We start from the raw sequence: 24,069 nt of genomic DNA on the forward strand, positions 1-24,069 counted from the left end.
AACGTCTACTATCCAATTAAATGTCTTAATATATACACTCTTGTCACGATATTTTTTAAATTGCGATAAAACTGTCAAACTCTCAGAAATACAGTCCATTACGGATACTAATTGTTATGTGTACCTCTGTTCTGAAGCCGACATAACGTCAACCTGACCAGCCTGACGGCAGAAATTGAAATAGCGCCACCTATCATGGGCTAATGAACTAGCGTAAGATTTTACATTAATGTGAGTCGGTCTGGTGTACATCTCATAAAAACAGACCCTTTTCAAAAACGGAAATAATTACAAAGGTACTGAGGTCTCTTTTCTGTTTCTGAATCAATAACATAACACCCAGCTGTGTTATGTTTGCAAATTCGAACTTTGATATTTTTTCTGGGACTACCTTTTACTGTGGAAGCTATCTAATGAGTAAAGCGTTCGCCTTCAGTCAAAACATTAACAGCTGACAGTTGCCAGTGAAGTCATCTGTGGATTTACTCCTGGAATTTTATAAATCTGACGATGTTACAAGAAATCGGAAGGAATTATCCTGACCAGGATGAATAGCATAAAGTATGTACAATGTTCAGGTAAGATCTGATGAGTTTCTTTCTTGAAATCAAAACAAATATGAGAAGATTTCACAGCGATGCTTTGATGAATGTTACAGTGTTTGAATAAAAACTCATTGCAATGCTGCTGTACATAATTCACAATTGTATTCTGTAAAAAAATATGAAAATTGCAACTGATCACTTTGATCTCCATTTAATGAATTGTTAACATCAAAATGTGAAATTCTAATCCAAACATGACCAGGAAAATCTGGACATTAACTCAAAAATCTGGAAAGCATGTTAAAATTTGATTGAATGTTGAATGGAAGTCATGTCAACACAGGACATTCTGCAGAAATATCAAAATATCTCTTTATAAAAACATGATAACTTCAACTGATGGCTTTAATATTATGATTTTTGAATTCTTTACATCAAGACGTTAAATTCTAACCCAACATGGCCAGGAAAATATGAACATTTCTCAGAAAAATGAAATTATTTGTATTTTCTACATGTCAAAACAGTTGCATTAAAGTAAACTTGATCACAATTTCTCTACAGTGTTCAAAATATCACTCTGAAAAATTTATAAAATTTCAACTGATGTCTGAAATTTTGTGTTTTTGAATTCTTCACATCATGAGGTAAATTCTAACCCCAACATGGCCAGGAAATTATGAACATTTCTCAGAAAAATGAAATTATTTGTATTCTCTGTGTCAAAACAATTGCATCAAAACAAACCTGATCACAATTTCTTCACATTTTACAAAAAGTTGACTCTGAAAATAATACAAAATTTCAACCAATGACTGTAATTTTTACATTATTGGATTCCTTACATCAAGATGAGAAATTCTAACCCCAACATGACTAGGAAATTATGAATAGTTTCTGAGAAAAATGAAATTATTGACATTGTTCATGGCATCAAAACAAAGCGGATCACAATTTCTTCACATTTTACAGAAAATTCACTCTGAAAAAAATACAAAATTTCATCCAAGGGTTTCAATTCCACTTGGAGTCATTTCCTGACATCATAACGAGAAATTCTAACCCAAACTTGGCTGAGAAAATATTGAGTTTTGATGAGAAAATCAGGAAAATTGTGTCAGTCATGGTGATGATGTGTTTGTAGGTTGTTCAGTTGTACAGTTGTATTGCTGCAATATTTGCATTGACTGTCTTCTCAGATTTCTTACTTGTAAATGACCTTGACAGTGAAATCACTGCGATCTGAATAAACTATTCTACCGTCTGTAAACACTGCAATGTAGTAAGGGTATCCATCTACAGTTACAGTTTCCTGGTATTCACCCTGTCTATCAAATTTCACTATCTTCCTACCATCTGTCACATAAATATTGTCTGCATTGTCAACTGTAACTCCACATGGATACACTAAGTGATCACTTCCAAATTGATTCAATATTTCAAGATTACTGTCCAAAACATAGATACACTTTACATCAGGACATGACACTATGAGTTGATATTTGCTATTCATGGTCAGAGACCAGGGCTTACTGAGTTGTCGTCTTGAAATAATGTCCCCATCTCCATTACATTTGATTACACAGTCTGCATCGTAGTCTGCTATGAAAACATTTCTGTCTTTATCAACAAATACACCAGTGGGGTATTTCAGTTTACCCATTGCTATTATTTGTTTCACTTCACTCTTTGCATCACTCACTACAATGCATTGGTTGCCTCTATCCGCTGTGTAATAGTCACCATTGTCTGCCATTGCTGTGTCGTATGGTTTGAAATTGTGAGGTAAGCCATGAACTGTGACAGATGTTAGAATCTGTGCAGTGTCTGCTGTTACTGTCTTCACACTGCCATGTACATAGTCACAGACAAGTACATGTCCATTCTTGTTTATTGTCAATCCCCATGGGTTAAAGACTTCTCCTGATGATTTCTTGCCATCTCTGGACAATAAAACCCTGACAGTGTTGGACAGTGGTGTACCTTTGGGTGTAAGGTAACAATTTGCAGATGTAGGTCAAAGGTCAACAGCTGATAAAACAGTAGCACTGCCATTGAAACATGATTTTTTGACATGAAGGTGACAATTTCTTGAAAAAATCTCATTAATTAAAAAATTTAAAAGGTAAAAATGTTACCAATTTGCATAATTAATTAAATTTTACCGATAAACAAATCGTTCAGGCTGGTAATTGTACTTTTTCACCTCTTTTTAAATGCTAGTAGTTGTTCAATTGAGTAATGACAATGATTTTTGACATTCTTAAGATTTTAGGTAATAATTAAAAATTGCTCTGATCAAGTAATTTGCATAATTGATGAATTTAGGTAATTAGGCTTTATCTCCATAATGGATTTGAGTAAAATGCTACAATTTTGTGGAATTGTTTCTTAAGCCATAGCCATGTGATTGCATTCGGTCCAGGAATTTTATCTGTGTGGTAATTACGTATTTGCATAATTAATGAATTTAGGTAATTAGGCTATATCTCAAAATGGTTCAGTGCAATATGCTATATTTTGTGGAATTTTCACTGAAGTCATGGTTATGTCCATTTGCCTTGGTCCAGTGAAATTTATCTCTATGATAATTACTTATTTGCATAATTAATGAATTTAGGTAATTAGGCTGTATCTCAATAATGGTTCAGTGTAATATGCTAGAATTTTGTGGAATTTTCACTGAAGTCATGGCCATGTCATTGCCTTTGGTCCAGTGAATTTTATCTTTATGAGTAATGATTAATTTGCATAATTAATGAATTTAGGTAATTAGGCTATATCTCAATAATGGTTCAGTGCAATATGCTAGAATTTGTGGAATTTTCATTGTAGTCATGGCCATATCATTGCCTTTAGTCCAGTGAATTTTATCTGTCTAGTAATGACTAATTTGCATAATTAATGAATTTAGGTAATTAGGCTGTATCTCAATAATGGTTCAGTGCAATATGCTAGAATTTTGTGGAATTTTCACTGAAGTCATGGCCATGTCATTGCCTTTGGTCCAGTGAATTTTATCTTTATGATAATGATTAATTTGCATAATTAATGAATTTAGGTAATTAGGCTATATCTCAATAATGGTTCAGTGCAATATGCTAGAATTTTGTGGAATTTTCACTGTAGTCATGGCATATCATTGCCTTTAGTCCAGTGAATTTATCTGTCTAGTAATGACTAATTTGCATAATTAATGAATTTAGGTAATTAGGCTGTATCTCAATAATGGTTCAGTGCAATATGCTAGAATTTTGTGGAATTTTCACTGAAGTCATGGCCATGTCATTGCCTTTGGTCCAGTGAATTTTATCTGTCTTATAATTACTAATTTGCATAATTAATGAATTTAGGTAATTAGGCTGTATCTCAATAACGGTTCAGTGCAATATGCTAGAATTTTGTGGAATTTTCACTGAAGTCATGGCCATGTCATTGCCTTTGGTCCAGTGAATTTTATCTTTATGATAATGATTAATTTGCATAATTAATGAATTTAGGTAATTGGGCTATATCTCAATAATGGTTTGCTGTAATAATCTTACAATGTTGTTGCCGTGTCACTGAATCTATAGCAGTGTCATTATGTTTGTCTGGTTATTTTTATATCTGTAGTAATTAGTAATTTGCATAATTAATGAATTTTATTTAATTAGGCTGTAGCTCAATTATGGTTTGCAGTGTTTCATCCAGGATGGCATCAAAAGGGGGGATGTTCCCCTTTACCAGAAAATTTAGGGGGAATTTCACCAGTTCATGTGTTCTACTTGTATCTCTAAGGTGTGACTGAGAGCATTTCATTGGGGGGGCTTGTCCCCCCTAACAAATTACTTGTGGTGCCAACATGTCAACAGAGGGGGGATCCTCCAATCCCCCTCTTGATGAAACACTGGATTTGGTGAAATATGCTACAATGTTGTTAACCTATCACTGAAGCTATAGCAATGTCGTTGTGTTTGTTCAGTGAATTTTATCTGTGTACAGTAGTAATTATTACTTTGCATAATTAATGAATTTAGGTAATTAGGCTGTGTAGCTCAATAATGGTTCATTTTAATATGGTAGGATTCTGTGGAAATTTTACTGAAGCTTTTGCTGTGTCATCGCATTTTATCCTGTGAATTGTATCAATAATTATCAATATCCATAATGACTATATACCAAATAGGCAATATTTTGAATGTTTTTTGATGATAATTTGCAAATTTGTTTAATTGTTGATGTGGGTTGAAGTAGCAGTGTGCGAAATTAACGTCGGTCCGACGGTCCGAGACCGACAGATTTCTCGTCGGGCCGAAAGTTTACGGCAACATGTCGGTCCTTATGACCGACTGAAATTTGGAATAAGTGATGAAAATTTATCCGTCAAGACCTGTAACAGATGCAGATGGTGACTGACTCTGAATCATGTGATTCAGACTTGAATGTCATGCACCTATCAATGTTTTCCACCGTGGGAGTGCGGGGCAACAGGGGATATTGATCGCACTTCGTGTCCTAGTAGTGGGGATTTCGATCTCTATGGTATGCAAGACCGGGGCAGGGGGTTGACAATGTCGCAAGATAGTAATTTTTTGTCTTGCGACTTTTTACATTGATGAAGAGTCTAGGCCTAATCCCTCCGATCGACGCGCATAGTACGTTGTAGCTGATTACATTCAGATCTGTATGAATTGTGTCCGTGCATGCAGATTCTAGCAATGGAATGGATTTATTTTGGTGCAACAATATAATGATAATACTCGTCTAGTGAGTGTAACGCTGGTAATGTTAGCATATGTGTCATATGATAACAACACCCAGTATCATACTAGTTCCACACTTTAAGTGTTCGGAATTACGCATGTATACAAATGTACATAATACAGCCCTTCATTTTATCAAATTGACTCCGTTTTCTTGGATTTTCCGATGAAGCGTTCAAAACATAACCTGTTCATAGAAGAGCTTAAGACAAAAACCTAATACGAAAACAGTGCTGTTGACTAAACATATTTGGTTTTGAACATGGAGGTATTTTTTTTACCTCTATTGTTTTGAACTACGCCCGACACAAGGACTAGATGTTACACGACAGCCCAATTGTGCTACCTGCAGTCGACAGTCAAGTTCACGTTTCGCTACGTTTGTTTGTGGACCGCTAGAACATCTTGATTGCTCGTTGGTCTTCAACCAAAGTTTACAAGGCCGACTGTTACCACGATATATGATCGACGTGATAACAAGTGTACATTTTATAAAACAAAGTGACCTTATCATAACAATTTTGTTGAGTTGCATGATCCGTCGTGTATACTCTCAGAGGCCGAGAGTAGGGCTTCAAATTGTTTCGATGTATACCGTTTTACGACGTGCATGCAAAACTCACCGTCATCCTGGGCTGTAGGCCTAAATGTCGCACAAAAAATTACGTCTTTGAGATTTTATGGTATCATTAACCGATCGTGTCGATGGTTTTCAGCAGTATCGAGTGTCTGTCAAACTTTTCAGAGTCATTTTAATAACTTCTCAGCAATCGCTCAGGCAAAACTTTTTGATCAGGAAATATGCATTCATTTCCGCGAGTGGCGACGTGTGCCATTCATGTTGTCTGCAATTTCTATAATCGACAAAAAGTTACGATACTTGTCCTTTTAATTAAAAGTATAACTTCATTTTTTTCTTCATTGAATACAACAGAGGCCACATTTAAGCATATTTATTTTTTGAAAAATTTTGAAAGTAATCCATACGTCATATCAAAATATAAACCAGGTATTTTTCCTTCTGTTTCAAAATATAAACCAGGTATTTTTTCCCTTCTGTTTTACATTACAATAAAAAGACATAGTGATCAATGTTTGCCAAAAAATTATTCATACACTCCCCTTACTCATGATTGTTTTCAGGGTACTAAGTTATTCACTCGCTTTCTGCCCCTCGCGTTGGCTAATTTCAGAAGTGATTTTCAGCTCGCCAACCATTTTCAAATCACAATACCACATGCCCTGGTGTAGTGTACAATTGTACACAGCAATGTAGAGAACACCATTCCCCTTGAGAGACAAATTTTCTCGCTTTCATCAGCCACATGTAGCCAGTGCATGAGCCTGTATTCCCCGGCCCCTGGGTGTTTGACACCATTTTACAGACCGAGAGTGGGGGACTTGACATGACTAGAAAAAAATTTCAAATTCTCCTGTTAGTCCCATAGTCCTTCTCCCCGCCGTGATGGAAAACATTGATAAATGTATGCGCATGACAGTGAGGAAGATGAGGGCTGTGATCTTTTAAGATTCCAGATCATGTAGATGAATGATTCATGATCATTCACTTACACTATTCTGCAATCTATGTGAACAATAGTCCTTTTGAGAGAATACTTAGTAATACTGACTCTATTAATAAAAGGTCATGAAAAATTAAATATTACAACATAGAAAAGCGGAGTATTGGTGGAGAAGTTGACTTTAATGGTGGGGGTTAACAACTGTATACTGAGGACCGGCAGTTTTCTGTAAGGACCTGAAGCTTTGGCTTGGAGCAGGTCCTTAAGACCTGAAGCTATTTTCTCTTAATTTCGCACACTGGGGTTGAAGTAGTATTGTCCATCTTTATTTTCTGTCCATGGTGTTTACTAATTTACATGTAACTAGTAAAGACAATAACTCAAGAACAGCAGTTTGATGTACGATACTGCAAATCTATTAACCCTTTGAGCGCTAAAGTCAATGTTTGTCACCTTTATAAAATGTAACCCTGGTCAAATTTTTTTCAGGTTTTTGCCAAAATTTTGATAAAAAAACCTGTAGCCAATGAAATTTGATATCTGTTTGGTCCAAAATTATCAAAACAATTACAGAAAAATTCACAAAAACTAGTAAATTGTTGCCCTAAAACTTGGTGGGAATATTACAGTGCTCAAAGGGTTAAATCATTGTACACTCCATATTCTAAATTTTATTTGTATCTGTAATATGATGTATGGATTTATGTTTGCATAAATGAATGTATGTAAGTATATGACCCTTATTTGATCCACTCTTGCAAATACTTGGAATTGCACAATGGTCCATGTACCTATATGTAACCTTGATTACAAACTTCTAGCTACAGTGATGTGATAGGTGTTCTTCTGACCTCAGCAAAGGTGTTGACTTAAACATTTGTTAACATTAATACAGATTGATGATATATAGAGTTGAATAGTTATATTGTAAGTAGCTGATTCATGGCAATTTATTTAGTTTTTAGCTACTGTAGACTATAGTCTATAGAAAATTAGAAGCTATTGGGATGGGTATCCGTCCGGCGTTCGGCGTCAGTCTGTATGTTATGTATGTATGTCCGTTTGTGAGGCATCCGTTCACTCAAATATCTTGAGAACAGTGTTTGATCTAGGACTCAAAAAATAGGGGCCATTGTGGGCCCACTCCCTTGGAAAAAAGGGGCCATTGGCAAAAAAAGGGGCCATACTGGGCCCCTTGCAATTTTTAAAGAGGGCCCTTGTTGATCCCAAAGAGCGAATAAAAAGTGGTCCCCCGGAATTATTAATCAAATTAAAATTGCAATCAGTTGTTTTTAAAAGGCTTATAATGGACAGATTGGGTTGCCAGGCAACATTTGCAAAGACAGATTCCACTGTGTGCTGAAGGAATTGACAAAAAGTTGCAGTAGCTGTAACTATTGATATTTTTCTTTCTGTGTGTCATTCAACAACGGCAGTTTTCTATTGAGCTTCAAGTTATTTCACTAGCAATCAGTTTGTCAACTACGTTTTAGTTATACATGTTTTAGTTTTAAAGTAAACCTTTATTGCTCACAATCTAATTTAGATTCGATTGTCAACAATAACACTGCTAGAAATATTGCTAGAAACAGAGTGGATATACAGACTTTGTTGACAAACTTGAATTTTTGAGAATTACAAAAAAAACATTTTGATACTCAGAATAAAAACACTGAAAGCAGCCTATTAAAAGTGACAGCTACTGTCCCTTTAATCAAATAATATGAAGTTACTGCAGTGACTGGCAGTTCACCCACAAGAAGGATCTCTACAAAAAGACAGACGTACAGGTGAGTCAACATTTAATAACACGTTTATTCATTTTTTTTTCCAAATTTTGACCATTTTCTCAACTCAATACTGATGATTATGCATATGTTTTATTGCAGACATGTACCATCAGCTACCAGTACCATCCATCATGTCCATAGTACAGCCAGTGCCATTGTGACAGCCACTTCACCTGAAAGAAGAAAATATGATTTATTTTTGATTGAGCTGTAAACACTGAAATGCCAAATCTGATTTTAATAAAGATTTTACCCTAACATGTACCATTTCTGAATTCATTTTAAGTAAAGAGTAAAAGGAATAAAATAAAAAGAGGGGGTAAATAAATTAAAAAAATAAACTATAAAAATGTTAAATACTAGATTTCGGTATCCAGAGAAATAGTAAACTTAGATTTGAGAGTGTCCTTTATTTTATATTTCTTCAAAATTTCAAGTTTAGAGTAAAAGACTATAATAAAATTTGGGGGTTCACAGTAAAAAAGTTGAAAAAAATAAATTATCAAAACTGTCAAATACTAGATTTGCGTATACTAGAGAAAAATTAAACTGAGACAAAAAACACACTCACGCTCTTCTCTATTTGTTTGATGACGGAAATATGAAATATCTAAACTGTTTTTGTACGACTGGAAACCCCACGTGGCTACCACGCTGGTATGCGAGTCACTGCCAAACGAATAAATAAACAAGTGACTTGTCCTCGGAAACTCGCAGCCAGTTTACAAACATAACTATTCTGTGCCACTCGGATATTTTGATCAACCCAAGAAATGTCAGAAATTAGCGTCCACAATGCACTGAATACCAGTCCCGGCCACTTGAACTCCATCGTGTAAAATAGTTATACCGTATAAGTATTGCTTGCTATTTGATCTACAGACTTGCAAGTTGCATAGTACATATCGAAGTCAACGGTAAAATTCCAAAATTTTATTCACCTGCGGAGTGCGGTTGTGTTTGCGTACCGGCAGTATTAGTCTGTGTGTCAATTTCTGACCCTTCCATCGTTGTACCTCCTTCATCGTCAGGCGTGGGTGAGGGGACAATCCGAAGGTTTTATCAGAAAATCACTCAAGATACACATATAGTCACGGCATAGTAGCGCGGCGCATGCCTTCTGCACCACAATTGCGAGTGGAGTGATACGTTCCGGCCGCCGCGTACTATGCATAGAATTCTATGCATAGTACGCTGCGGCCGGTACGTATCACTCCACTCGCAACTTTGGCTGGTCCCCGCCTCAGTGACAAGCACAAAGAGGCAGGTAACGGGAAACCGCCATGTATCGGATTACGAAATCTGATTGGTTGAATCATGGGGCGCTGTCATTGGCTGTTCAATTTTACTTTGAAGTAAAGCTAAAATTATAACAGCGAACGTGGCTAGAATTTAATCGAGGATTTAATTAACATTCTTACAAGTTTTGAAATATTGGCAGGTACCAGACTAGACTAAAAAGCACGCGATAAAAATGATGCACTATGTGCGGGCATGCGCAATCAACAACTTCCGGGAGACCAAAAACTGTCTCATTTCAAAATGGCGGTTTTGCGGTATCTGCGTCTTACTACGTGCTGGTCTAGTCAAGTCACGTGAGACGCAGTGATCAGCGAACTCGCAACTGTGTTCTGCACACGTCCCGTCAAAGACGTCATGCCAACTTACGTCATTGTCGCAAAATGCCGTGATTGAATATATACCACGTTACGGTATATCCTCGTGTTGTTGCAGCTAGCATGATGGGCGTAAAACATAGCGGCCAGGCGGAAACAAATTACCAGGTGCCGGCCTTGAATTATTGCGCCTGAAATGGCGCCATGGTCTGTGAAAATAGCGCCATAGCTGATTATTTTGCGCAAAATGCGCAATGGCGCACTCTAGATCAAACACTGTGAGAATTGCAGTACTTACTGATTTGATATTTGTTGTGTAGATGAAAAATATGATTATGAGAAATCTTTATTTTTTATTTTCTGATATTGTTAAAATATGCAAATAAGCGCCAAAAAAGGCGTTTTTTTGTAAAAAATCTTCTTTCTCATAACCACTGGTCAGACAGCTTTGTTATTTGGTGTACAGGTCTCTAGGGGTAACCCAACTTAGATTTGTTCAAATTGTGATGAAATATGCAAATCTGTATTTTTAAGGAATTTTTTTGTCATTTTTGGTCAAAACTTTATTTCATCAAAACTGCTCATCAAACAGCTTTGATATTTGGTATACAGGTCTACAAATGAACTAAATATGATATATTGAATATATGATGAAATCTGCAAATTTGCAATTTTGGTGCAATTTTTGCCATTTTTGGTCAAAAAATGTGTTTCTCAAAAACTGCTTGTCTGATGCCTTTGATATTTGGTAAACAGGTTCCTAGGGGTTGTTTTAGTGTGATATATCGAAATTTGATGAAATCTTAAATTTTGTATTTTTGGTGTAATGTTTGCCATGTTTGGTCAAAATCTCAAAAGTTACTCATCTGATGGCTTTGATATTTGGTATACAGGTTCCTAGACTTTATCTTAATGTAATATATTGAAATTATGATGAAATCTTCAATTATGTATTTTTGCAGCTAATTTTGCCATTTTTGGTCAGGCCATCCTGAAATGAGCTACAAAGATATCCACCTTCTTCATCAATACATGTGTCACAAAAAGTTATTCTCTACATACACAGCAGAGCTCTGTCGACTGTTGGGTCATTTTTTTTAAACTGGTGGTCAGACAGCTTTAATATTTGGTTAACAGGTCCCTAGGATGACCTCAGTGAGATAATTTCACACAGTCATGAAATACTTAATTTTTATATCCATGTCTATAGTAGCTTCAGGGACTTTGGCCCTATGTTTTGTTCTGTATTCAGTTTTATGATCTCTACACTAAACCCATACACTACCATAGTTTGAATCCAACTCCACTGTTTTGTATGGTTGAGTTGGGAAATACAGGGAAATTAGGGTCAAAGGTTGAACATCTTTTATAAGTGGCCTCTTTTCAGCTTGTTAACACTCCCAATATATATATATATATATATATATATATATATATATATCCACATTTAATTCAATAGTCATAAATAATAAAATAATTTGCATATCGCAAAAAAGCAGTTAAGTAGGCTTTTTTGGCACGAAACAAGAGGAGATGAAATCCTGCTGAATGCCAGATACAAAGTATACTGCTGTCTGTTGTCACTTTCACTTCCTGATGTTTTAGGGTTTCATTTACTTTGATTGCAGCGTGTCAACATATTGTACACAACAGTGTGACATCACTGCACTGTGATCTGACGCATAAACACGGCAGTGATCATCAGGAAGGCTGCTTCTCACGCTTAAAAAAGTAACAGTATATTTACTGAAAAATGATATGAGTCGAGCTGCGCAAAGAATCATCAATATTGTCAAAATGATCAATTTTGAGATCTTGATATATTATTTAATTGTACTTTATCAGCTATCATTTGATGTGCTTCTTTGTAAGATTAGGGCTCCCTAACTTGGCAAAAATTATACTTCCAATTTGACTCCGAAGTTAAACCATGAGAATGACCAGTGGTCCCTTAGCATCAAAGATATTGAGGCAACAAACCATACCTACAATAGTAAGCTGTGTGAATATATCAGTGATAACCCAGAAAATCTTTTATCATAGATTTCCTTTAACCCTTTGAGTGCTGTAATATTTCCCACCAAAATTTAAGTTCAACATTTAACAATTTTTTTAAATATTTCTGTAATATTTTTGTAATTTTGGACCAAATGGATGTAACATTTCATTGGCTACAGTTTTTCATCAAAGTTTTGGCAAAATTTAAAAAAAAAATGAGTATATTTTTCTAAGGTAAAAACAACTGACTTAGCGCTCAAAAGGGTTAATTGTTAATTCTCATGTTTCATAGTAATTAAAAACTTGTGTATTTGTTGTTAAGTATTAATCCATTATCATCCATTAATCCATTATCACTACAAAGGTACAGGGCTACTTTTGTGTAGGGGGGGCTTACAATTACAACTCTTCACTTTTACAGATCTTACTCATTCACTTTTGAATTTATACCAGTTATAAGGGGGAATTAAATGAAGAATTCGTAAATACAATGCTGAGTCATGTTAATATGGTATCTATACTGTTTACAGAATGCCCTGTAATTCCTGGCTGTGTGTCAAGTGACAAAGTGAATAAAATCTAAAGTCAAGTCTGTTGTTCACTTTTGATGTTCACAGATGCCTATTAAATGAACTCTCAGTCTCTGGTGTACATGATTGTATTGTTGGCTGATATGCAGCTTTCAGCAAACAACTTTTCTTCTATAGAGGGCGCTGTGCAAATGACACCCTGCTCAAAATCAATTTTAAAAAATCAATGTACGCTCTGTGTGTGTGTGTGTGTATATATATATATATATATATATATATATATATATATATATATATATATATATATATATATATATATATATATATATATATATATATACACACACCATTACTGAACCAGTATATGATAGTCAATATTATGAGTATACAAATGTAAGACTTGCTCAAATTTTACAATTTAGTTTATGGTTTGCTATTATCAGTCTAGTTCCTCACAGCATTTTTCCTTTCATCATACATACAGCCCCGCTGGTTGGTGTCTACACTGATAAACAACTGATACTGCTAACACATCAAGATCAAAGCTCTTTAACCAAATTCTGCTTGGTAAACACAAGGTAAGATACATCTATACTATACCTATGTCAAAATTAATTTCAATAAAATGTCTGACTCATATATCATCCTTCAAGTTCAATAGAACAGAACAGACTTCTTTTTGCATATGCTACTTGAGAAGACTCAACGTGAATGTGTTCAAATTGTAATGAAACTATTTAACTGGGGCTATTTTTTCAATCTTTTGTCAAAAAATCATGTAATTTAAAACACTCACCAGTTAAATATCAAATTTGGATATTGCTTCCATCATCAAACTGCCCAAATATGATAGGGTTCATACAATACTTTGTAGATATGCTTTGTTGAAAATATTAAAATTATGCAATAGAACTGAAAACTCATAATAGCTGCAGATTTTATGTAATTTTTTCATAATTTTATTGTCAAACCAAAGTTGGTTCATATAACCGTGCTAACGGAAGGACGTGCAGAGGTATCACTGCTCACTATTTGGACCATACCAACACGCTTGAGATTTTACAATTGGTTTATTACACATTCACAGCTATTGTGGCATTAATTGCTTAATTACTAAAAATAATCCCATTTGAGTCTTTCATTGGACTTAAAAGGAATTTCCCTACAAAAGTACTGATAGCACAGTTTTCAAATGTGTAGTGTAGGCTCTCAGGAATACACACTTCATTGTAATTGAATGGCTGTAATTTTACAGATTTTATTTTAGTTTTTGGAACGATGCTTTTTTATAAAAATAATTTTTCTTGAAGAAATCGAGACAAAAATTTACTGCATGAAGACTTTTAATTCTACATTCATAAAACTGCAAGTACTGTGTTAAGGTAGCTTTTATGTAAACTACATTTTCATTGATATCTTTCAGGAAGTGATAAGGACTGATAGCAGTACAGAGAAGATGACTCCAGTGAGATAATCTTTTACAGTTATACTTGTAATGATGAATCTGCAGTGGAATTCTACTTGGACTGTGAGGGCAGTATTGATGATGGTGACAACAGAATGAATCACAGCTGTCACAGTTTGAAACTGATGGTGATGGATATTCTGATTGACTTGTAATGATGAATCTACAGTGGAATTCTACTTGGACTGTGAGGGCAGTATTGATGATGGTGACAACAGAATGAATCACAGCTGTCACAGTTTTGAAACTGATGGTGATGGATATTCTGATTGACTTGTAATGATGAATCTGCAGTGGAATTCTACTTGGACTGTGAGGGCAGTATTGATGATGGTGACAACAGAATGAATCACAGCTGTCACAGTTTGAAACTGATGGTGATGGATATTCTGATTGACTTGTAATGATGAATCTGCAGTGGAATTCTACTTGGACTGTGAGGGCAGTATTGATGATGGTGACAACAGAATGAATCACAGCTGTCACAGTTTGAAACTGATGGTGATGGATATTCTGATTGACTTGTAATGATGAATCTGCAGTGGAATTCTACTTGGACTGTGAGGGCAGTATTGATGATGGTGACAACAGAATGAATCACAGCTGTCACAGTTTTGAAACTGATGGTGATGGATATTCTGATTAAATTGTAATGATGAATCTGCAGTGGAATTCTACTTGGACTGTGAGGGCAGTATTGATGATGGTGACAACAGAATGAATCACAGCTGTCACAGTTTGAAACTGATAGTGATGGATATTCTGATTGACTTGTAATGATGAATCTGCAGTGGAATTCTACTTGGACTGTGAGGGCAGTATTGATGATGGTGACAACAGAATGTATCACAGCTGTCACAGTTTGAAACTGATGGTGATGGATATTCTGATTTAATTGTAATGATATATCCGGAGTTGAAATTCTAATGGACTGTGAGGGCAGTGTTGATGATGGTAACCATGACAAATGCCAGTTAAGAAACTGATAGCAATGGAAGTTCTGATCAAGACACTGACAAGCATAAACATTTCACTCATGATGGCTCTAATTGTAGTGATAGGGATGGAAATTCTGTAGAAATCTTGACACTCATACTCACATGCCACTCTTATTGTTCTAATGTTGGGTACATTTGTGACCTGAAAACCACTATCTTTGAAGAACATAAATTTACATGGTCAAATATGATGATTACTTCTCAATTTCAAAGAGACTATGTATGCCATGATAGAGAGTAAAGAAATTGAACACATGTAAACATACAGGATGTAGAAATGATGTGACTGGTACAGTACTGTGATCATGAAGTGACATAGTCCTATGTGTAATGTAATATGTCAGATGGACTGTCATTTACAGCACATTTTGGATTTCCTTGTTTCTCTTTGTCCAAGTTTTTTTTTTTCTGTTTTCTGCTCAATTCTTACTGAGTAACAGCTTCTCTCTCTGTAAATCATTTGCAGTACATGTCTGAAAATACGAATTTCTCTGTGCTGCATGAATGTAAGATGAACTGTTAGCTATCAGGGCTCCCGTACACTCTCAAACCTAGTGTAGATTTACTGGAGCATGTGAATATATCAAATGCATTATAATTTTTGTTAGGGTTAGAACTTAGACCCTTGCATATGCAGTTAAGATAATTTATGAAATATAGCATATTTATTGTGTTTTTCTCAATTTCAAAATTTCCTGTAAAGATAAAGTCTGAACTATTCTGATTAGTTAAAATATGTATGTATAAATTTACGTGCAATAAATTCTGTTATCCTTTCAATGTCAGTAAGAAAGTTGTATGATAGTTCTGAACTTTTGATGTTTTATGTAAAACTAATTTTTTTATGGTGGGAGAGATTTGCATTCTGTATTATCATAAAAAAAGCTCATATTCTTTAAATATATGTGACACTAGACTTTATTAATGAATTACTGCTGCAATAGTTTATTTTGCCTCTCAGAAAATAGGATTTATGAGATTATAGATTTCTATAAAATGTACCATGTCATGTATGTATGTATGTATGTATGTATGTATGTATGTACGTATATTGTAAATATATACAAAAATACATGCATACATACATACATAAATACATACACACATACATACATGCACGCATGCATGCATGTATATATCTATGTATCTATGTATGTATCATGTATGTATGTACATATTTATGTTAAATGCATGCATGCATGCCTGCATGCATGTATATATGTATGTGTATGTGTGTGTGTATGTATGTACTGGTATGTATCATGTATGTAGGCATTTATGTATATATGTATGTTTAATTGTATGTATGTATGTATGTAAGTGTGCAGTTATGCATGTATGCATGCATGCATGCATTTATGTATGTATGTATGTATGTATGTATGTATGTTTGTATGTATGTTTGTATGTATGTATGTATGTATGTATGTATGTATGTATGTATGTATGTATGTATGTATGTATGTATGTATTGTATGTATGTATGTATGTATGTATGTATGTATGTATGTATGTATGTAATTCATACAAGCATGCATACCTGCATTGGTAAAGATGTCTCTGTCTGTCTGCATTTCCGTGTTTGTCTGTCTAGTATAAACACCTTAGAATCACCTCATGTATAAAAAGTACTGGGAATGAAGAATCACCTCTCGCTGGATGTGTATTTTGGTGCCAGTGAACATGTCAATCCATGTTTGAACTTTGATGATGTGAAAGTGGTAAGAAAATATTTTGAACAAAAGGTAATCTTAGTTTTTATGTCACGTTAATAAGTATCTTATAGAGTAACTTTCTTTTGTTTATTAGCTCCCCTGTCACCAACGCGGAGCTTATCAAATAGGTTGATTTTCCGTCGTCGTCCATCGTCAACAATTGCCTTCTCCTCTGAAACAGCAAGTCCAATTGCCTTAAAATTTTATATGCAGTTCCCTTGGGGTGACAACACTTAAGTTTGTTCAAATCTTGGTGAAATTTGCATATTTGTATTTTTGGGGCAATTTTTGGTGTTTTTGGTAAAAAAATCTTCTACTCTGAAACCGCTTGTCCGATTGCTTTCAAATTGATACGCAGTTTACTTAGGGTACTTCAGTGAGATTTGTTCAAATCGTGGTGAAATTTGCATATTTGCATTTTTAAGGCATTTTTGTCATTTTTGGTAAAAAAATCTTTAAAAATCTTCTTCAAAACTACCAGTCAGATAGCTTTTATATTTAGTACATATGTTCCTAGGAATGATCTATTTCAGATTTGTTCAGATTGTGCAGAAATATGCAAATTTGCATTTTTAGGCAATTTTGCCATGTTTGGTCAAAAGTATTCCTCAAAAAGTACTGGTTTAATAGTTTTGAAATTTGGTATTCACGTTTCTATAGATAAACTGAGTAATATATATTGGATTTCTGATGAAATCTGAAATTTTGTATTTTTAGGGCAATTTTTGCCATTTTTGGTCAAAAATGTGTATTTCCAAAACTATTCACCTGATAGCTTTGAAATTTGGTATACAGGTTTCTACAGATAAACTACATGATATATATTGAAATTATGATGAAATCTGCAATTTTGTAATTTTGGGCAATTTTTGCCATTTTTGGTCAAAAATGTGTTTCTTGAAAAGAACCGGTCTGATAGCTTTGAAATTTGGTATACAGGTTTCTACAGATGAGCAAAGTAATATATATTGAATTTTTGATGGAATCTGCAATTTTTTATTTTTCGGGCAATTTTTGCCATTTTTAGTTAAAAAATGTGCATTTCCAAAACTACTCATCTGATAGCCTTGAAATTTGGTATACAAGTTTCTATAGATGAACTTAATGATATTTATTGAAATTATGATGAAATCTGCAATTTTGAATTTTTGGTGGGGCAATTTTTTCCATTTTTGGTCAAAAAATGTGTTTCCAAAAAAGACTGGTCTAACAGCGAAATTTGGTATACCCGTTTCTATAGATGAAGTTATGAACTAAATTTGATCTTTTGAAATTATGATGAAATCTGCAATTTTTATTTTTGGGGGCAAGTGTTGCCATTTTTGGTCAGAAAATTGTATTCTCAAAAAAACTACTCATCAGATAGCTTTGGTTTACATGTTCTTAGGGATGATCCGATGTGATATATTCAAAGTATGATGAAATCTTCAATTGTGTATTTTTGCAGCTATTTTTGCCACTTTTTTCTGGCCACGGCATTGAGCTATCAAAGATTTCTACCTTCTTCATCAACATGTGTAAAAAATAGTTATTCTCTACATAAACACAGCGGAGCTATATCGGCCGCTAGGTCGCTTGTTTTTATTGCGATGTCTTCCTTTTTTATTTCAGTGAATTTTCTTTCCGAAACTGAACATAAAATACTGTATAAATGTAAATTTACAGGATCTCACAGCTACTGTGATTACATAGAGTCTTGTTTTATTATGAAATTTGAGAAAAAAATACTTCATGTTTTATGGCGTGTATTTGATTTCCAACATCTACATAATTATAAGAGCACTGAGTGTAGTTATCTCTACATACAAATGCTTCTAGGATATATTATCATTTAAAACCAAGGACTCAATTTTTACTTATTTGCAGTTTTGCTTCTTTGCAAAAATCTCTACAAATTATGTTTCGAAGTCACCTAATAAACATTTTACTTGGTCTAGTTGCAGTAAACATATTGAAACACATGAATATGATATCAGCATTTATTGCGCTGCTTAATACAAACTGATTTGCTCCGTAGGACAGCTTCAATACAACCTTTGACTCAATTTACCTGCCACAAGCAAAATATAAATGTATTTTAATGAACTAAAGACTCGCGAGCCAAAGGCTTCATGACCCATTAATCGACAATTTTTCTCCTACCTGCTCTCCTCTACGTGTCCGTATTAAGGTTTCTTTTCGTTTTTCCACATTGAAGGAATAGAGCAAGGTACAGTGATTCACTTTTCCAAACATGTCATTGCTACATTGATCTACCTACCTGTTTCGACCTGCCTTAACTGATGATAGACTTCCTTCTGTTCATCAGGAATGTCAGCGTCATCAACGATTGCCTGGATACGCTCTTGTAGATCCTCTTGTTTTGCAGTCAAACTGGCCTTGGCGGTCTTCTTCCCTGACTTTTCCCTTACCAACTTACTGAATTGCTCTATTATGTCTTGTTTCCCTTTGGTAGAAATTTCAAAGTCATGAATGGTGTTCTCAACATACTCCATGAGTACATCGCCCTCTATCACCAACTTTTGATCAGACTTGCGGTCTTGTCTCGACATGAAGGCAAGAACTTCTGGAAAACCATCATTAATTCTTGCTTTATTCCTACAGGAACATCTACTTCATTGATTATGGCCCCTGTGTTTCGGACGAACTCTTGTCGATCAAAAACCAATTCAGAATGAGAGGCATTCAGTTGTTGTAATTCAGTCCGTATCTTGATCCATTCATTCATAAGTTCATCAAGTTCAGTTTGTCTACCTCTCTCTTGTTCCACTGACATTGCTCTTAGGATATCTCTGTCTGTAGCTTTCTGCCTTGTTGTTTGTTGTCTCATTGTAACATCGACTTGTTTTCTTAGAATGTCTGATTTGATTTCCTCATTCATCTCTTCGATGACTTCAATAGGCAGATGGTAGATGTCCTTACCTGAATACAGATGTTAATTACAATGAAACACGATAACAACTTTTTAATAACTGAATTCATGCTATGTCATGATGAACTCTTAAAATCTTCAAAGTCAAAAGAGAGGATTGCAAGGGCTAATTACATGGCCTGACATTTTCTGATCGGGTTTTTTAATATTAACAACTTTGACAAGACCAGAAGGCCGATACACACGGACAAAAGGAAGGATCAACAAAATACTGTTTATAAACAAAGTTTAAGTGATCACTGGTTTCGAGTCGTAAATCAATAACAAATATCCGATAGATTTAGATCGTTTTTAATATTTTGAATGTCACGCGAATTTAAATGGCACATCATCTAAAGCTTTACGTATGCAGTAAATCACAAGAGTCCACACATACACGCACTAGCACAATTAAACAGTAGCAATTATCTACAGACCCAATTACCAAATAACATTTAGACAAATGCCCCTTGCGCAGTGGTTGCATGAGGAAGACACTTGACGTATCTATCATTTGAACATACCTGCCAATTCCTCCTGACATAGCAGATACTCCTCATAGTCTATCGATGCTCCCAATGACAGGTATAGAGCTCCAATTTCATCCAGCAGACTCTCAGATAGGAATGTACTCTTCACCATCCTGTAGAGACTTCCACTTGAATAGTCATCCATCAAAGACTCCAAGGCTTCCGATGACTGGCAATCCATGATGTAAGAAATGCTTCCTTCACGTGTATCATGTAATTCCATATGTTCATGGCGTTGGTCTAGTTGTTTCCCAACCAGTACAGCATTTTCTTTTGTTTGTTTGTTGGAGTAGAAGGCAGCAGCAACTTCCCTCACACTTTTACCTCTCTTTGGAATAATACCGTCTGGTCTCACTTTTATTTCAATTTGACCTGACATGATCAATAAGAGAACTCTTAAATTTTATTGTTCTATTTTGAGCACGGTTCTAACAGGAATATTCGGTTCAATGGCATCGTAAGAATTGTTAAATCCACCAAGTTATTTCGCAGCAACTATACTGATAGCAATGCTCAGCAAAGCTTTTGTTGAGACTAGTTAAATGCAAATGAATTCACTGACTTTACTTTGTAGAGTATACAGATTATAAGAATATACGTTAATATATACGAACTTGTAGTTTGCAACTCTAATTTCGCTTCGTTATAAACAAGATCTACACGTGTAATTTCAAGTCTCGATCACGATGTAGAAAGCAGATATTACTTATTATATCATACCAGTATATTGATGGTGCAAATACAGCGATGGCGGGACGCGAAAAGAACCGTGGTATATTGGCGATATACCACGGCTGGCATACGCGCGAGCTCTCAGCCTGAGCAAAAATCCGTTTATGACGTTCCACGCCAGAATTTCAATATACTGTTAACATTATGATATAATAGCAACAAATTACACCCAGCGACGATATACCACTCGATTTTGACAAGTCCGCTTCATATATACACTCGCTATCGCTCGTGCATATATGTTGTGGACTGGTCGAAATCTCGTGGTATACCGTCACTGGGTATGCTTTATTGCTAAATATTCATCAAGCCATAACAAACAGTGCATGTACGTGCTTTGCCTTGTCAGGACAATTCGGCGTATTCAAAAACGCATTGGCCGATACATAGTACTAGCATATGTCATCTGTTATCAAAATACTTCCAAATTGGTGGAATATTGTCACAATATTGATTGTATTAGACAAACTTCGCACTGTATTGGTCCTTTGAAGCGGAATAGAGAGAGACATGAATATAATTAGACTAAGTGGCCTGTAGAATTCATCATTTGGCACATCAACATATATCAGCTACCCTCAAATTGAGTTTATGCAGCCTTCAGTAATTACAGGAAGGGTTGGGAGGGGAAATTCACGGATTTTTAGCTTACGTGTTCACACATGTGAGCTTATGTCACAGCGATGGATGTCTGTCTGTCTGTCTGTCTGCCTGTCTGTCTGTCTGCCTGTTGTCTGTGTCTGCCTGTATGTCTGTCTGTCTGTCTGTCTGCCTGTCTGTCTGTCTGTCTGTCTCTTGGCCCGATATCTCAAAAAAACGGCTCATCAGATCAGAATCAAATCTAGTACATAAATTCAGTTAGCGAATGGCAAGAACTAATATTGTGTAAACTGTGACCGATATGCCCAATAGCCTTAATTATCTGAAACATTACCCTCCCGATCCCAAGTTGGAAGCTTGAAATATGGGTGTGACCTTATCAAATCTACTTCGATTCGTCTCTGTAGACTTCCATGTTTACCCTGTATTCACTCCCTAAGTTGTTTTCCTCTATCATTTGTACTTGTAACAACCCTTATCTACTCAAATACATTCATATATTAGATAATCAAATATGCATAAATGCATCAATATAATTAGTTTTGTATTGGAAAAGAATTGTTATTAGTTTCCATACAGGCATCCTTGTTTAATGAATTGACATATTTGGGGTGAAATTACAATATCATATTTGTTGCACACATATGAACGTCTAACCACTCAAATCTAATCAAGTACATTCATATATACACTAGTTAAGCTAATTGAGCAGAAAGTTGACAATCCACGCTTCCGTTTATCTAATCAGACAAAGTGCATTGGTATTCGGAATTATTTTGAACTAGCTATATATATATTACATATTATATATATATATATATATATATATATATATATATATATATAATATTACATATTATATATATATATATATATATTATATATATATATATATATATATATATATATATATATATATATATATATATATTATATCACTTGAAGTACAGTATAATAAGTTGTGTTGCTTAAGTTAAATGCATCTCTAGCAATCTTCAGACTGACGGATGGGACGTAATATTTTACTATGATTTTAGGTTGTGTGGCAATTTGAAATAATTGAGAAATGATTAATGTCGATAAATCTACGCTGTTAAACAAAATCTCAGAGTAACTTTGAAAGTGTCGGCACCAAACAATATTAATCTGTCGATATCCTTACCTTTCTGTCGTATTCTTCCACTAATTACATTCTTGTCTCTTGATATGTCGACTCCATCTCCATCACCAAATTGCTCTCTATCTCTTTGCTCAGCTGCTCAACAAGCAAATGTGATTACGTTTACGATTCGGTATTTGACATCTATATATGTAACTTACAGATAAAATCAATGTCACGCTGGTGAATACTAATGAACTGGATAATTGACTTTAATATTATCATCAATATAAATTTCAGTGGTGTTATATTCTTTTGTACGATTTGTTAGAAAGCACAATGACTTTTTCGGTTGCCGTCATACATAGTTGAAATCAATCGAATAAAACAGTGATATATGCTAGATTTTGTTGAGGCATTTTCTTGTGCTCCACACGAAAATTAACGGGTATTGACCACTATCTAAAGAAACATAACACGGCTTTTACCTGTGTTGACTTTATCCTCTTCCTTTCCTGTTTTATCCTGACTATTTGATACCATTGACTTGTCGACATCAACTGAAATCTTACCGGCCTTGCCTAAAATGGAATCAATATTAAAACACTGTGACATACAAAACCTGGTTGTCGTAATGGAAATACTAAACACGTTAAAATGTATTCAGTCGCAAATTCTATTCGTAAATATTAGAAGTATACACACACACACACATACATACATACATACATACATACATACATACATACATACATACATACATACATACATACATACATACATACATACATACATACATACATACATACATACATACATACATACATACATACATACATACATACATACATACATACATACATACATACATACATACATACATACATACATACATACATACATACATACATACATACATACATACATACATACATACATACATACATACATACATACATACATACATACATACATACATACATACATACATAAATACATACATACATACATACATACATACATACATACATACATACATACATACATACATACATACATACATACATACATACATACATACATACATACATACATACATACATACATACATACATACATACATACATACATACATACATACATATACACACACACACAAACACACACACACATATACATACATACATACATACATACATACATACATACATACATACATACATACATACATACATACATACATACATACATACATACATACATACATACATA

At 34.6% G+C, this 24,069-nt stretch overlaps 1 protein-coding gene across 2 annotated transcripts; it reads right to left on the minus strand.

Annotated features, from left to right (window-relative positions):
- Positions 1-1,207: 1,207 nt before the first annotated feature.
- LOC139128458 (tripartite motif-containing protein 2-like) lies at positions 1,208-23,374 on the minus strand. 2 transcript variants are annotated; one of them, XM_070694227.1, is made up of 5 exons: positions 23,286-23,374; positions 22,861-22,953; positions 20,361-20,738; positions 19,186-19,847; positions 1,208-2,528 (listed from the first exon to the last, which is right to left on the minus strand). In XM_070694227.1, the coding sequence occupies exons 1-4, from the start codon at positions 23,338-23,340 to the stop codon at positions 19,438-19,440; spliced, it is 936 nt and encodes a 311-aa protein (XP_070550328.1). In that variant the 5' UTR covers positions 23,341-23,374; the 3' UTR covers positions 1,208-2,528; positions 19,186-19,437. The 2 variants fall into 2 exon arrangements, with proteins under 2 accessions (XP_070550328.1, XP_070550327.1); XM_070694226.1 differs by lacking the exons at positions 20,361-20,738; positions 22,861-22,953; positions 23,286-23,374 and having other exon boundaries at positions 19,186-19,439.
- Positions 23,375-24,069: the final 695 nt, after the last annotated feature.

This window comes from Ptychodera flava, unplaced genomic scaffold (assembly GCF_041260155.1).
Source record: "Ptychodera flava strain L36383 unplaced genomic scaffold, AS_Pfla_20210202 Scaffold_54__1_contigs__length_889265_pilon, whole genome shotgun sequence".
Taxonomy (NCBI): Eukaryota; Metazoa; Hemichordata; class Enteropneusta; family Ptychoderidae; genus Ptychodera; species Ptychodera flava.

Bases quoted from the DNA above. Each gene is read 5' to 3' on its own strand.
- LOC139128458 (XM_070694226.1), bottom strand. From the start codon at position 19,420: ATGGAGTATGTTGAGAACACCATTCATGACTTTGAAATTTCTACCAAA. The intron at 2,529-19,185 runs GTAGGTAGATCA...TTACACCCAAAG, and splicing joins GTTAAGGCAGGTCGAAACAG to GTACACCACTGTCCAACACT.